This window comes from Mastacembelus armatus, chromosome 1 (assembly GCF_900324485.2).
Source record: "Mastacembelus armatus chromosome 1, fMasArm1.2, whole genome shotgun sequence".
Classification (NCBI taxonomy): Eukaryota; Metazoa; Chordata; class Actinopteri; order Synbranchiformes; family Mastacembelidae; genus Mastacembelus; species Mastacembelus armatus.
The window spans coordinates 16,004,458-16,019,204 of NC_046633.1; the positions used below are offsets into that span (position 1 = coordinate 16,004,458).

The 14,747-nt window shown below is 40.8% G+C and overlaps 2 protein-coding genes across 3 annotated transcripts; both read left to right on the forward strand.

Annotated features, from left to right (window-relative positions):
* Positions 1-1,485: 1,485 nt before the first annotated feature.
* LOC113128034 (ras-related protein Rab-33B-like) lies at positions 1,486-3,990 on the forward strand. The gene is made up of 3 exons (XM_026303077.1): positions 1,486-1,967; positions 3,102-3,280; positions 3,398-3,990. The coding sequence occupies exons 1-3, from the start codon at positions 1,749-1,751 to the stop codon at positions 3,726-3,728; spliced, it is 729 nt and encodes a 242-aa protein (XP_026158862.1). The 5' UTR covers positions 1,486-1,748; the 3' UTR covers positions 3,729-3,990.
* A 2,471-nt stretch (positions 3,991-6,461) lies between these two features.
* LOC113128451 (induced stolen tip protein TUB8-like) lies at positions 6,462-14,106 on the forward strand. Of its 2 annotated transcripts, none has more exons than XM_026303795.1 (4): positions 6,462-6,874; positions 9,426-9,526; positions 10,212-10,284; positions 12,812-14,106. In XM_026303795.1, the coding sequence occupies exons 1-4, from the start codon at positions 6,802-6,804 to the stop codon at positions 13,192-13,194; spliced, it is 630 nt and encodes a 209-aa protein (XP_026159580.1). In that variant the 5' UTR covers positions 6,462-6,801; the 3' UTR covers positions 13,195-14,106. The 2 variants fall into 2 exon arrangements, with proteins under 2 accessions (XP_026159580.1, XP_026159581.1); XM_026303796.1 differs by having other exon boundaries at positions 9,429-9,526.
* Positions 14,107-14,747: the final 641 nt, after the last annotated feature.

Here is a 14,747-nt window from a genome sequence, read left to right on the forward strand (position 1 = left end):
TATTGAGTTCTTTGTATCTGTATGTCTAGCCACTGTTGACCTCCACTGAACTGCTGATATGTTCAGATGCAGAGCTTTGAGTAACATTTTTAGTCCTATGATGTAGCCGTTGCAAATATAATACAACCAAATCGGTGTGATTTTAAAGCCAATCTGAACTTTTTTTTTTTTTTTCAATTTGGTGACCCTTTAATCAAAGTCTAAGTGATGTTTTTTTACATATTCAGATCAAGTCAGTTTTATAACCGAGGCCTCCACAGTGCCAGGTTAGCACTTGTCAATCAGAAATTTCAGATGGGTCTCAGTAAATAATTGTTCAAAATTTGCCTTTTGAGATATATTTATCTTTTTTTTTTTTTTTCCCCCCATGGCTTAATCTTCTTTAATATTTTCTATTATTCTGGTAATAATAATGAGTTGTACCAGACACTCCACCACCAAAATATGACCTGGCTACAATGGCACATTGTTAATTTAGCAGCCGATCAATCTGTAATCTGTTCACATTGGATTTCTGGTTTCTGTACGATGTGACAAAAGAGGAATGATCTTGGCACTCTGTTCTTTGTTCTCCTGCCTTGAGAATTTGTTTTGCTATTTTGGTAAGAGTACATATTTCCTGCTCTTGCACTCTTTCTTCAAATAAACATTTTAGTATTGACACATGGCGACTGAATATGCAATGCAATAAAGTTTTTCAAAGCTAGCTGCATGCTGCCACGACTTAGTAGCTTCATTCCTGGATTCCTGCTGTGCCCTTACATTCTTGTGTGTGAACAGTCGGGCACATGGCAACACTGACCACAACAGAAAATATCTGAGGGCCTCATACACCTAGAGGGCTTAAAATGTGTGTCAGTGGAAAAAGCTTATTGTGAAAATGACAGTGACAATCATAACAGACATTGGGGGTCAGTGGTATAGTCTAATACAGGTTAGACATGTTCCTTAAAGGCCACTGTTAAGTTGCTTCCCCTGCTGATTACCTGGATCAGGTGTGTTCAGCCAATCAGAAGCTGGAAGATACCATGTCTGATCAGGTGTGTTCAGCTTCTGATTAGCTGAACACACCTGATCCAGGTAATCAGCAGTTGGTAGGGACCCCTGGACAACAAGCATGACAGTGGCCTTCGTGGGACATGGGTTGTCCCACCCCAGTTTAACAGGAAAATATGGGGGGGTACTGGACTGCAGGTAAGAGTGAGTCTACCAGCAGGGGGCAGCACTGGGCCTGTTTTCTGTGGCTGCAGGTGAGGGGACGGTGCTGACCCAGAAACACCTTACAGCTTTGCGAAGTTTAGCTCTCTGCTCCCTAATGAGGGAACGTGTTTTAGTGTCGGTAGAATAAAAAAAAAACAACACAGAAAGACAGTCCAAATCATGGATGAACACATCTTTCCGTTCGAAGTTTTTTTTTTTTTTTTTTTTTTTTTAAAGGTCAGGGAGACAAAAAGTGAAACACATTTATGAAAAATATGTCCCACGGGGAGTCCATGTTACTTTGTCGGCCATGTGCTGATTTGATCAACTCCTCACCCTCAGAGCCCAATCATCGCAGAGCTGTCAGGGAGACTCCTCTCTTAGTCTCAGTGACGCTGTGGAGAGTTTACAGGGACCTCCAGAGGAAAGTTTGCGTCTATTTGTTTGTTTAGGTCAGTGAAGCTGCGTCTCCGGGAACCTTTTCCTGAAGGCAGCGTTTGACGCGGAGGCTGTTTTTGTGTTGTATTGTTTCAGAACCACCGGTATAGATGGAGTCCTCTCTGGAGTTTTCCAGCTCTTTGGGCAGCGTGTCCTCACTGCTGAGTCGCTACCGGACCTTTAAAGTGCTGGTGATCGGAGACTCCGGGGTGGGGAAGACCTGTCTCACACACCGACTCTGCGGCGGAGAGTTCCCCAGCAGAGTGGAGGCCACCATCGGTGTGGACTTCCGTGAGAGGTTGCTTGATATTGATGGAGAGAAAATTAAGGTAAGTGGTGACGTTTATGCGTCACTTAAAAGAAAATTAATGAAACCGATCACAACGTCCCTGTGCGGAAGGCTGACTGACCAAACCACAGTTTTACGCACAGAGACCTTCCAACCTGCTCGGATTATTTCAGAGTAAACGCCGATAATAATTTTTTTAAAAATCCAGCCACCTTTGGCGTTTTAAAACGCTACTTTTCTCAGTGACCAGTCAATTTGAATTAAAACTCAGTTTAATTAAAAAAAACCACCAAACAGCCAGGAGCACCGTGCGTGTGCGCAGTGCGCATTTTTAAACATGCTGCTGTATTTTATCTGCTGTTTTTCTTAGAGGCTCCTTTAGTCACATCCTACTCTGCAACGTGCCTCTGCTCAGGTAACACACCCTGATATGTCCCAGCTGAATGACATCACTGTGAGGTTTACATGTTTGATTCCCATGTTCATGCAGATTACCCTACTCTTGGGGTTTGTTTATAGCCTCAGAGCAGAGGTGGTTTCTGTTTTTGTTTGGCTCAGTGTAATGCATAAAGGGATGTTTTTGGGTTTTTCCCCTCAACTCAGTGACTAAAGCTTTAAACACGTCTTGGGGTAAATCCAAATCAGGTTTCAAATCAGTCTTTAAACGTGTCAGACCTCGCGAGCAAGTCCAAATCAAGTCTTACACCTTTAGAAACCTAGCTGGAAGTCTTTCAGGTGGAAAAGATACACCATTTAAAAAGTACTTCGCAGTAATTTTACAAAACAGAAGGCCAGTCCTTTCAAAACCTAGACAATCAAATATTAGAGAGTAAGGGCTATTCAAGGCCTGTCTAGTGTCTGTTTCACTGATGTTTAGGATTTTATCAGGTCAAGATTTAAAACACCAACAAAGCCTTGCTTTTTTAATAATCAGATCAGCTTGTTGATTTCTTTTCTTTGTTCCCTCTCAGCGATGACTCAACATATATCTCTGAGCATGTTATTGTGTTTGTTTCTGCCTGGTTTGACATATTTCAACACATGATTTCCTCTTCGTGCCTTTCCTCTGCAGTCATTTCTTCTTTCTTGGGGTTTTGTCTCCTCCTCCTCAGTGCCAACTGTCCAGATGAGCCAAGTTAATTTCTCTTTCATTTCCCCCCCTCCTCACCGTCAGCTCCAGCTGTGGGACACAGCAGGGCAGGAGCGCTTTCGCAAGTCCATGGTGCAGCATTACTACCGAAATGTCCATGCTGTGCTCTTCATATATGATGTCACACGTCCTGCCAGCTTCAACGGCCTGAGTGCCTGGATAGAAGAGTGCAGGCAGAACTCAGTTGGTCAGGAAATCCCCAGGTATCTGCATCTATGTTCTGCCACTTGTTACTTATGTTGGAATGTGACTTTTTTTTTTGTGAAACCTTGATGTCATCTTCCTTCCTGTTTTTTCTTTGCTGTCTGACCTCCACCCAGGTTGTTGGTGGGTAATAAGAGTGACCTCCGTGACCCCAGCAGGGCAGAAGGCCAGGTGAGCCAAGAGCAGGCAGTGAGCTTCGCTAAGGCCCATGGCATGATGTTTTTTGAGACGTCCGCCAAAAACCCACCAATGAAACGTGTGAATGGCTGGCGGGGCGACCGGGCGGTGCTGTATCAGCAGGATAAAGTTGAGGACATTGTTGTTGCTGTTGGTGCCAAACTGAAGAGACAGAAGAAATCTTCAGGCACGAATGCTCTGACGTACAGCGGCTCCTTTAAAGTCCTGACCAAGAAAGGACCAGAGAAAGAAGTATGGAACTGCTGCTAACGGAGAAAACCTGGACTGTTGGTCTTTGCAGATGGACGAATGTTACTTTCTGGCTCTTTGTGATATATTTGTGACTGTGTGTATGTGTTTGTGTGGGTGAGAGAGTACATATTGCATAGTGTTCAGTTTTGATCAAACTGTAACATATGTAATGTTGCTGTTGCTCCACAGACAGATGAGAAATGTCCCACTTGGAAATTCAATGTATGTTTTTGATCATATTGTTTGCAATAGTTTTCAAAATAAAAGAGTGTAAACGTTATTACGGATCCAAATAACCTCTTGCTGCAATGATAGGGTTTCTTTTCAGTATGTGAATGCTCAGTGGGAACCAACTTTCTCTGTCTGTGGGTTTGATTGCACTCAGACTGTCTTTACTTTGTAGCATACCCATGCACCATTGCATAACAATGCAGGAATCATCACACTGTGCTGGCAATGTTCACACTCAGATCTACATCAAATAGACACTGCCATAATATCAATGTGTGAAATAGGACTTTAAAATGCAAAAAAGTGTGGAAAATAAAAAAAACATTTTTAATTCTCCTGGTTCAAAACCTGACAGGGTCCTGTGTGGAGTCTGCATGTTCTCCCTGTGCTTGTGTGGGTTTTCTCCAGGTACTCTGGTTTCCTCCCACAGTCCAAAAACATGTATGTCAGGTTGATTGGTGACTCTAAATTGCCCATAGGAGTGAGTGTGAGTGTGTGAGGTTGTTTGTCTCTATGTGGCCCTGTGATGGACTGGTGACCTGTCCGGGGTGGACCCCTGCCTTTCACCCAGAGAGAACTGGGATAGGCTCCAGCAGATCCCTGTGACCCTAGTTAGGAATAAGTGGGTATAGATGATGGATGGATGTTTTTAATTCATTTTTTAAATTAAAATGCTATGTGGAAATACTGGAATTTTAAAAAATCCCCCAATATATAAAAAACATTTTTATGCTTGGCTAAGGTGGAAAACTTCTGTATTTTGAGTGATTTGAGTTTTGACTATCATTCTCAAAATTCCATCATCTCATCATACCTTTTTTTTTATCTGCATCGGTTAAATGTTTTCATGCTGTTTATCTTGACAAACTCCTAATATTGATATAATGAAAGTGGATGTCACTGCAGTGGTAACTGCCATTCATTTTACTTTGCCGATTATCTTGGACTTTGTTAAAATCCATATTACCTGTGAATGGAAACCTTGTTTGAAACCTGCTTCAGAAAACGAAGCCTGATGGTAACCTTAAGAATAATGGGCTCAAGGCAACTGAGAGCCTGCCTCCATTTTTTACCTGGGCTGTTTTATAGTTTTACATATGTTTGTGCCAAAACTATGTTGAACAGTGCTATTAACACTTAAACATTGAAAACTGGCTTTAAAGTTATAGAGAAATGGTAGTTTCAGGACCTTTGGTTTCCTTAATGAAATGTTTTGTTTTGAATATATGAACAGGAGCCATGTGCTTTTGGAAATGTAAAAGTTCTTACCAGCAGACATTTGAATGCATATTTCAAACGCAGGATACTGTTCCACCAGTCACATTATGACCCTAGTGGGGAAGCCACTGTAGCTTAGCATAAGCCAGGAGTACCCAATCCTGGTCCTTGATGGCCCCTGTCCTGCTTGTTTTTCAACTATCCGTGCCCTGCCCACTGCTGATTACCTGGATCAGGTGTGTTCAGTCAATCAGAAACAGGCAAAAACGATTTCACTTTGTCTTCCCTCACTTCCACCCTCATATGAGATGGTATCTTCCGGATTTTAATGGACTGATCCAGGTGATCAGCAGTGGGCAGATGCCCATTCATTTAACATGAAGACATGCCTTCTGTGGGAATGTTCACCCAACTTTTTGCACAACTCTGTTCGGATAGCTGTCCTGATATGAGTCCTTGTCCTCACCATAGGTTGTTCTATAAGTCAGTGTTGCTTGAATGCAGTGGTGTTAAGATTCAGAACAAAATAATTCTTCCCATTGAGCATCATGTCCCGCTGAACAAAACACCATTGCAGTCATGCACTGGTCTTGTGTGCACTTGAACTGTGTGGGCGTTGGAAAATGTATCACATGTGCTGCAATGTTGTGTCTAATCGATGATTCAGAGGTTGTCACATGATGCTCAACGACAGCTTCGATCCTAAAGCACGAGAGCTGCAGGCAGCATGGAGTTAATGTGTGTGTATGTGTGTGTGTGCACATGCAAGTGTCACTTTGGTGCAACATTCATCAGTCAAATGGTAGATGAGTGGAGGTGGAGAGGAATGAACTAATAGGTGGGGGAAGTAGAAACAATAAAAGAACATGTAAAATATAAAATTCTCATTCACTCTGTGACAAATGTCATTTTAAAAACCTACATAAAAGGACAGTCCACCAATCTTTTGCACCAGGATCAATCTACTGGTCTCTGTTTTCCAGGTGGGAAGAAATGAATGAATATATGAACAGACATTGAAGTTGCATTATGGGAAATGTAGAATCCAATGTCTTTTTTTTGCCTCACCCACATTAGGAACTACAAGTACGTTTCTATCAGCTGCACAGATTTTGACCAATTGTCTTTTGTCACTCATCCTAAAGTGAGACTGTAACTTGAAAAAATATTTTCCTTATTAACTCAAAGCTGAAAATCATAAGTAAAGCTGCATTTAAGTACAGCTTTTGCAGCTAGCTCTAAATGGTTTCAGAATGGATACAGAACAGGAAGAGACAGCGTGTATTATGCAACCTCAGCGAGCTGTCTCTTGCCATGCAAACCATAAGGGACTGTAATCCACTTTGACCTAGTGGATCCTCCACAGTCCTCCACAGAGGATTATTAAAAACATCCCAAATCCGCCTCAGATGAGTCCAAACACAAAGAAAATACAACTAGAAACACACAACCACATAAAGCGGGATAACTTTATGGCTGTTATTTTGCTTCTTCTCCGGTAGGGGGCGCACTAACCTGTTTTGAAGCGGGATGTCCTTTCTCTCAATCAGCGCTGGACAGCAGCAGAGCCGCCTCCTCACTTCTTCTTACCAACCTGTGGGAAACACACGGGCAATCACTCGCTCACCCGCCGCTGACCAGGATGTTCTGCAGACGGGCATGGCAGAGGGTCGGACCGCTGGCACGGAGGGCCTTCCAGCCCCCATCCAGAACTGGTGAGTCTGGTTGTTGTTGTTACCTGTGATTTTTTAATAGCACGACCCATAAATAGGTGCATATGGGGGGTTTGTGTGCAAGTGGTGCAGTGGTCGGTATCCTGCTTTGGGGACATTGGTTATGAAAGACCATCACACCCAAAACTACAGTTTCCGTCTGGATTTAGGTTTTGTAGTCAAGTTGCACTTTTTAATGCGTCTTTTCAAGTCTCATGCAGGCTCACCAGTATTTGTAGAGAAATAACTATTCACAAACTGTTTGTTTATTATTGTAACACACTGTCCCTGTCATGAGCTGGGCCACATGGAGATCAGCTACACAGGTTTCAGTCCTCCTGATTATGAAAGTCATGAATAAGAGGTGTTTAAATGATAATGCAGAACATCTAGAACCAATATGTCTTACACCTTTGAAATCTAAATCAGCATGAGATGTATTTGTAGCTGATATATTTGCATGTAAAGCTCAATGTAAAGAGTTTGCATTGCGTGCCTAAAGGAGTTTGAGACTGGATCAGGCTGTTTTACAGGATGCTTACGCTGTTCACATGTTCTTGACAGGATCACCCTTTTCTTTGAGATATGACCATGTGGAATTCAGCCTGAGGGAAAACTGCTGCTTTAATTTCCTGTTTAAAAACTTCTATCACAGAAACCCCGACCGATGCTCCAAAAACTGCATAATAACCATAGACCACGATGGCAACATCTGTGGCTTAAATAGTAGCATGTGTGAGTGTACAGTCTATGCAGGTGTTATAAGAAAGAAAACAGCTTTGAATGCTGTAGGCCACTGGTCTGCAATTACACAACACACAGACACAGTGCGCACTATATTCAATAGGCAGCAGCTGTATATGCAGCGGGGCAACACAAACCAGCCCTGTGTAGGCTGTACTGCACTGGGCATACACTCCTCTCTCAGCACATGACGGTGTCTACACACACGTACAGCGCTACCACAGTAACTGTCATGTCTGCTGTTACAGGCTTACTGTGGGGATTAACTGATTACCTGTATAAATAACCTGCACCCGGCTGCATGGTGCTGCTGCGTCTTACACTGGCTCAGCATCATGACAGGATAATGGCCAGCTCTGTTTTGGTTTTGTTTACATAAGCACTTTTAGTAATAGATCAGTTGCAGTTTAGTGGAAAAGTGAAACAAAGTGTGTTTATCAAACTTTCAAATGTCAAACCTATTTCTTAAATGATTAATAACTAACAATAATAAGGAACCTAGTTATAAGTATTATGAAGACATTATTTTTTTGTTTTGTTAACCACCATCAGCATTCAGTGTTTTTGGTCTCTACCAGCTCCTGAGGGAAGTAACTGAATAAAAAAACAAACAAAAAAAAAACAGTTGCTCGGTAATTGTAAAAATGATGCTGAGAACAGTGAGAGTGAACAGGAAAATAAAAAGTAAAGTAAAAGCATGTAGCCAGGTTTTCGAGGATATATAGATACATTATTCATTTATTGGGCTTTTATTGAGCTGAAACTGACATCAGCTCAAAGTAGACACATCTGCTTTGAGTCATTTGGAAAATCTTTAACTCATTGAACCAGTTTCCGTGGTGTAAAAGTGAGTGAGCAGGTAAACATGTAATGAATGCAACAGGTGAACAATCATTCAGGTCTTCATACAGATGCAATTGTCCGTGCAAATGTCATAGGACAGTTATGATCTGCCTCAACACACATGGAACATGGGAAATACAGGGAGGAGGTTGTCCTGTACATTGTGTTCTTTTACTGCTGCTACACACTGTTTGGGTGTGAATGCATGTGTGCATTCAGGCAGAAGTATGTTTGTGACATCTAGTTAGGAAGAGATTAGAGTGAGGCAGTGTTCAGGATGCAGGGTGGTTTTATTTACAGCCTCCTCTGCATGCACCACTGGCAATCCTCTAAACACCAGCAAGTCTTTTCACAGGACTTCCAAGCTGCAGCCAGCCACACTCACCTCTGCACCCCAGCAACAATAGCCTATTAAAAAGTCTTTGACAGGTCCTCTATCAGTCCTGACATATTTGTTGAAGGACTTGTTCATATGAATTTAAGTCTACTGGATCACTTTAAAAATTGTTTGTTTGGATGCGAATGTAACATGTTGTGAAGCAGGAAGTGCTTCAGTGTTTGTGCGTTCTTCCAGGGATTTAATTAAAGGGACAATTTGGTGTTTAGCTTGGCTGCCTGTAAGTCTTTCCATCCTCAGCTATAAACGACCAGAGCTGCATTGTGTAACTGGATTAAGGAACGGAGACATGTTGACTCTATCAGAATTCACTTATTATTGTGCTAAATCAGATGGAATTCAAGTTTCCTAAATGAAACATCCTAATCTAACAAATTGGCCCATTTTGATTCGACATGTACAGCAAATGCCCTTCTTGTGTTCAGTCAGGGGTGATTTGATGGTGCACAGAAGTTGCTGCAGAATTGTCTGTTTTAATTATTGTGTTTATATGAATAAATGTAAACCTTTTGCAGCAGATCCAGTGTTGATACATACTAACCCTGTAAACCTGCCCTGGGCTTGTCTCAGCAGCTCCAGTGCGACACATGGCCTTTGGAGTTCCTGGAGGCTCCAGCAACATGACGTACTTTCTTCTGTGCGGAGGAGGCCTCACTGCTGCAGTTGTCTATGTGAGCATCGAAACCTTACCCTTTTTACTTTCTGATTGGTAGTTATGGCCTGTTGATATGAGTATGAAGTATCATTTTAACACAGAAGAAGTAAAGCTATAGTATAATGTCACAAGGATCTTGAAAGGCTTAGTTATTCATTTCTCAGTATTTATGCTGAAATATGTGGAAGTGTTTGGATCGTAGGATCTTCATCTATGAAGCTGCTGTGTGAACATCTTTTGGCTTTTTTAGTTTTTAAAGTATATTAATGTGAAATAGAAGTGGTATTGACACTGTACATATACTCTACATGTGCAAAGCAAAGGAACATTTTCTGACCAGTTGACTTGTGATTTTTATATAGTTTCTTCTGTACAGTATGGCATTTTTGCTGGAGCCAGTTAACATGCTGCCTCAGGACAGACTGGGCTGTGTGTAGCAGACATCAACAAGGCTCAGCCACTCTGCGTTTTCTTTGTGCTCTGTGACAAACTCAGCCCCTGGTGTCTGCACACAGCCATTGTGTGGTCAGACTTCTACCCTGTTTACTGTCAGACTCTTGGCAAAGCACAATCAGCCATGTTGGTTCATGATAGATAAAATATCAGTGTTAGGTGGCATTTTGTAACACTTTTACTATTTCATACTGCTGTCACTTGATGTGTGATGGAATGTAACAAGCGAATGTGTGCCCTTCTGTCAGGCTTACAAGACGGTCAGTGGTGATAGTGAACGCTATGAGGACAGACTGGCCAACATGGGCTCTGCAACAAGGGGTCAGTTGCTGGAACACACACACACACACACACACACACACACACACACACACATACACATAAAATACTGATTCCATCTCGTGAGCACAAAATGGGCTTTTTTGCATGTGGACAACCACATATTAATATAAATGCTGAACTCAATGTTTGTCTAAATAATACCACCAAAAGAAAAAAATATTCAAAAATACGAGCAAATTTCATTTAAATAAAATTTAATACAGACAATATTTATATATTTACTTTAGTATGTTAATATAATATTTGCTAATTAGTACTAAACACAAAGCACATGAGATCTGCAGGTGTTTTATCTTAAGAATTGGACACATTTTTGAACTGATAGGCGACAATATAAAACTCAGAGGGTCATAAAAGTTGTTGCAAGTCACCGTGCAGGAACCATGACAATCTGTAGACACAATTTCATGACAAACCATTGAACTACACTAAAGCTATTTTAATCTGGGCCAAAGTGGTGGACTGACCAACGTTGCTATTCCCAGTGCCTCACTAAAAATGACTAAAAGTGATTATTCATATTACATTATTAATATATATATTAATATACATATTACAATTGTCTGGCTTTGTTTTCTCTGTTTTAGTTAGGCCAAGCTAGCTGGCTTAAAATATCAAACATTGAACAAACAGTTTGTGCACACAAGAATATTTCAGGGGTTTGTTGAGACATGTCACGAAGGACTGATATTACTAATGGCCTTATATTCAAAATAAATCATTGAAATGAATTGAAAACTATACAGGAGAAAGTTCCTATATCAGAGCACACCTGGTTTTTATAATATTTACATCCTGTTAGACAGCCAGGCTTTAATTGGCAACTAACTTTGGGTTCTAGATAAGTGTAATGTGAAAACTTCAGTGTTCATTTGACTAAATACATGGATGTCAAGAACACTGAGGAACTGAATAATCAACCCAAAATGCATCAAATGAGGTAATAAAGAATCTCTGGAGTTGTTTCATCTGAGAAGCAGTAAGCAGAAGGTCTTTGTGTGTTTCTGAGTTGGTTTTAACTAGACTGCCCCAATATTAATCATGGTAGAGCGATCACTTTTAATAGTGTTAATCTTGCCTGTCAGTTTTATTTACTGTCTGCACATTATTTGTCTGTTCATCCCTGACAGATCATGGCTCTCCGCCCAGAACAACTAAATACTCTATAATGGGGCTAAGCAGCTGCTTTCGCTGGTTCAGTTGGGTACATGCAGCCTGGAGTGTAGTTTTTAGTCAGAAATAGAGTTTAAAGCTGTGCTCCCTACAGCAATGGACAGTGCACTACTCTGGTTTATTAATCTTGCCAGTGATTGCATGACATAATCCAGCAAAAATTTTAAAACGAAATCACAGAAATATCTCGATGACCACAGGGATGGTGATTAAAGTGATTGTGATCAAGGATCATGTTGTGCTCACACAATAATCTCAGCACGCATCACTGAGTGTTGTTACGCAGCAATTTAGTGTTGCACAATCAAGTGGGTTGTCAGATTTGTGTGGCTGAGCGTTAAAACAATCACTCTGATGTGGGAACTCACAGCTAACCTTGATTTCCATACCGGTTTGAAGAAAGAATTGAAGAAAGAAAACCCCACTTTAGACTCAGTAAGTCTAAATCGATGTTAACTGCGATAAAGACAGGACTGAAAGTTGAGGCTCACAATTGGACACAGTAATCGTAATGTCTGCTGTCAGAGCAAACTTTCAGTCACACATTTAATAATGCATAGTGCTGTAGTATCTTATTTTATCATGTTACATAAGCTATCTTATACATCTGTGTTGCATAAAAATATAGCTGAAGAATTAGGATTTTAAAAGTTAGATATGTTGAGCGTGTGGTGGCTCTTCTTTGTGCATCTCAACTTTGGTTATAATGTATCCCTTAACACTATTATATCAATGTGAGGAGATTAATCTCATGTTAACCCATTGTGGCAAAGCTCTCTCATCCTCCTTTGAATATGAGTTGTGTATAACTGCTCTCCTAGTTAATTCAGTCATTTCAATAGCTCAACACTGGTGGGACTCAAACCCACAACCTTTGAGTCAGTCTTCTGATGCTTGACTAGAAGTCTAATGCACTTTCCATCGCACCACAGAGCCACATACTGCAGTTGTTCTGTATGGGTCCAATGACCCTCAACAGTACTGACCCATAGTTTTGTTTATATTTTGTTCTAAATCAGTTTATTTTTCTTCCTATATTGTGTGGACAATAATATTGAGCTCATAAAAATACTAAATGATCGAATACTTTATCGACACTTTAGACATGTACTATATAGTTTATTCACAGAACTTGTTCCTGTGGATGAATTAATATTTTACTTTTGGATGTTTTGATAGATGTGCAAATGTAGAAATGTATCCTTTTACTGAAATACTTACCACCTGGATAGACATTGACTGTTTTTTTAGTGTTGCTTTCAGTTGGTTATTATAATGCACATAAGTAACAGAAGTCTCAAAGAAAGTTGCATTCATGCGTATGTGTTCCCAGCGTCTTTACTTCCAGCTCCTGCAGTTGAAACTGCCCCAGTGGAGGAGCCTGCACCGGCCACCGAGGTCATCGCCGAGTCTGTCCCCACTCCTGCAGGACCAGTGGCAGAGACTGCTGCTGAACCTGTCACTGAGGTCACCCTGGACTCTGAGGTGGTTGTTGCTGCAGCTGAGCCAGTAGTCACAGAAGAGGCCGCTACACCTGCAGCTTCAGAAGCTTCTCCTGTTGCTGCCACAGTGGAGACGCCAGCAGAGGCCCTCGCAGCAGAGAGTGCTGGTATGGCAGCAGTAGATGAAGTCCCTCCTGCTCCCCCCTCTGAGGCAGAGATTGCACATGCTGCCCCAGAGGCTGAGGCCACCTCTGCGGCAGAGGTGGCTGCTTAAAGCTGTGATGGCTCTGTATAGTGAGTCCAGAAAGGAGGGGAAGTCATTTGTGCTCTGCCCCACCTCTGTGGGCTCAGGAAAAAGGGACTCATGAACCCATATTTTAATAAATAAAATGTTTTCACCTTCCGTTGGTTAGTAAATGCCAGTTAGAGGTTCATCAGTCCAGTTTTCAGGTGCCTTCCTTCCCTTACACACACAAACCTTCAGCCCTAAACCAACATTTAGCATTAGACTGAGTGTGCAAACTTCAGATTCCATGGGAATTTTGATATTCAGAGAAAATCCAAATTATTGTTTAGGTGCTGTACAGTTAATGGAGGAGTGATGAAGTAGGTGATATAAATGTTCGAACTGAGTTAATGACCAGTTATCTTCTCTGTAAAATTGTTAAGTGCCCTTCAAAACTGGACAGTCCTGTGCCTTTTCTTCTTTTTCTTATGTAAGAATGTCAGCATGCTGAATGAATAGAGCTTGTTCAATATTTTGTTCATTCTGTTCAGTCAGTTTGTTTCACCTTTATCTGAACTTGGTTTGCTCTGTTTGGCAGATGCGTATTTTCAGCTATATGCTGTGAAATATTCCTTATTTTGTTCCAAAGCGATAGCTCCACTTTCATAAATATCACTTATGTATCTGCATCTACACCACCCTGACTCGTGTAGCTGCCGCATTATAGTTTCTCTTCCAGGCTATTTTTAGAAACCATTTTTCTTTAGTTTTTTTTTTAAATCATATAAACTCTTCATCTCACCTCTTTAACTGTGATACTTTTAGGGAACACTGTAGAAAATTAATTTGCCTCTGAACATTGTCAATTGTCATTTAGTTTAGTTAGTTTAGTCAAATCAGCTGGTTAAACAGTTAAATTTCGATGATAAGGAAGTTTGAAGTGTTTCAATAAAGACAAAGTTAATCTTTTATGGTTTGGCATTGCATGTGTGAGGTTAATGTAATAACAACATTTTTTTTATTATCTGCATTTCTCTGATTGTGTAGTTTGTAAAAACAACTGGTTCAAAATCTGTATCTGACCTCTCTGGGGCTGATTTGTAATCTATGGTTCTTCAAGCAACTCTCTCTTAGATGCTTGTACTTGTTGGATTGAGTATAAAATTTGACATAAGTAGAGTGTGTATTGTGCTGTAGATATAGAAACACACACTTGTACCAATGCACCCTTTCCTAAAGAATCCATGTGCCATGTCCATGCTCCTGGAAGGAAAAAAATCTAAGCAAGGTGACCTTTTTATCAACTCTCACCTACAGACTGTGGGTGTCAAACTACACCTTTAACTCCCATTATTTTTTTCTACCTAGCAACACATCAATACCATATAACTAAAATTCGTAAATGTATAGAGATTACCATTAAAATTGTGCTTCTGGGATTCATAAAGCCATTTTAGAGGCTTTTATTTTGAAATGTATTGCCATCAAACTATTTCACTGCAATTAGTGCAGTGCACAAGCTCACCATATGCACTGCATCTGAGAAGCTAAATGTTGTTTCAAGGAGGAAGCACCTTTGTTTATGATAATGGTATGTTGCG

Bases quoted from the DNA above. Each gene is read 5' to 3' on its own strand.
- LOC113128034 (XM_026303077.1), top strand. From the start codon at position 1,749: ATGGAGTCCTCTCTGGAGTTTTCCAGCTCTTTGGGCAGCGTGTCCTCA. The intron at 1,968-3,101 runs GTAAGTGGTGAC...CCTCACCGTCAG, and splicing joins TTGATGGAGAGAAAATTAAG to CTCCAGCTGTGGGACACAGC. The intron at 3,281-3,397 runs GTATCTGCATCT...ACCTCCACCCAG, and splicing joins GTTGGTCAGGAAATCCCCAG to GTTGTTGGTGGGTAATAAGA.
- LOC113128451 (XM_026303795.1), top strand. From the start codon at position 6,802: ATGTTCTGCAGACGGGCATGGCAGAGGGTCGGACCGCTGGCACGGAGG. The intron at 6,875-9,425 runs GTGAGTCTGGTT...GGCTTGTCTCAG, and splicing joins CCAGCCCCCATCCAGAACTG to CAGCTCCAGTGCGACACATG. The intron at 10,285-12,811 runs GTCAGTTGCTGG...ATGTGTTCCCAG, and splicing joins CATGGGCTCTGCAACAAGGG to CGTCTTTACTTCCAGCTCCT.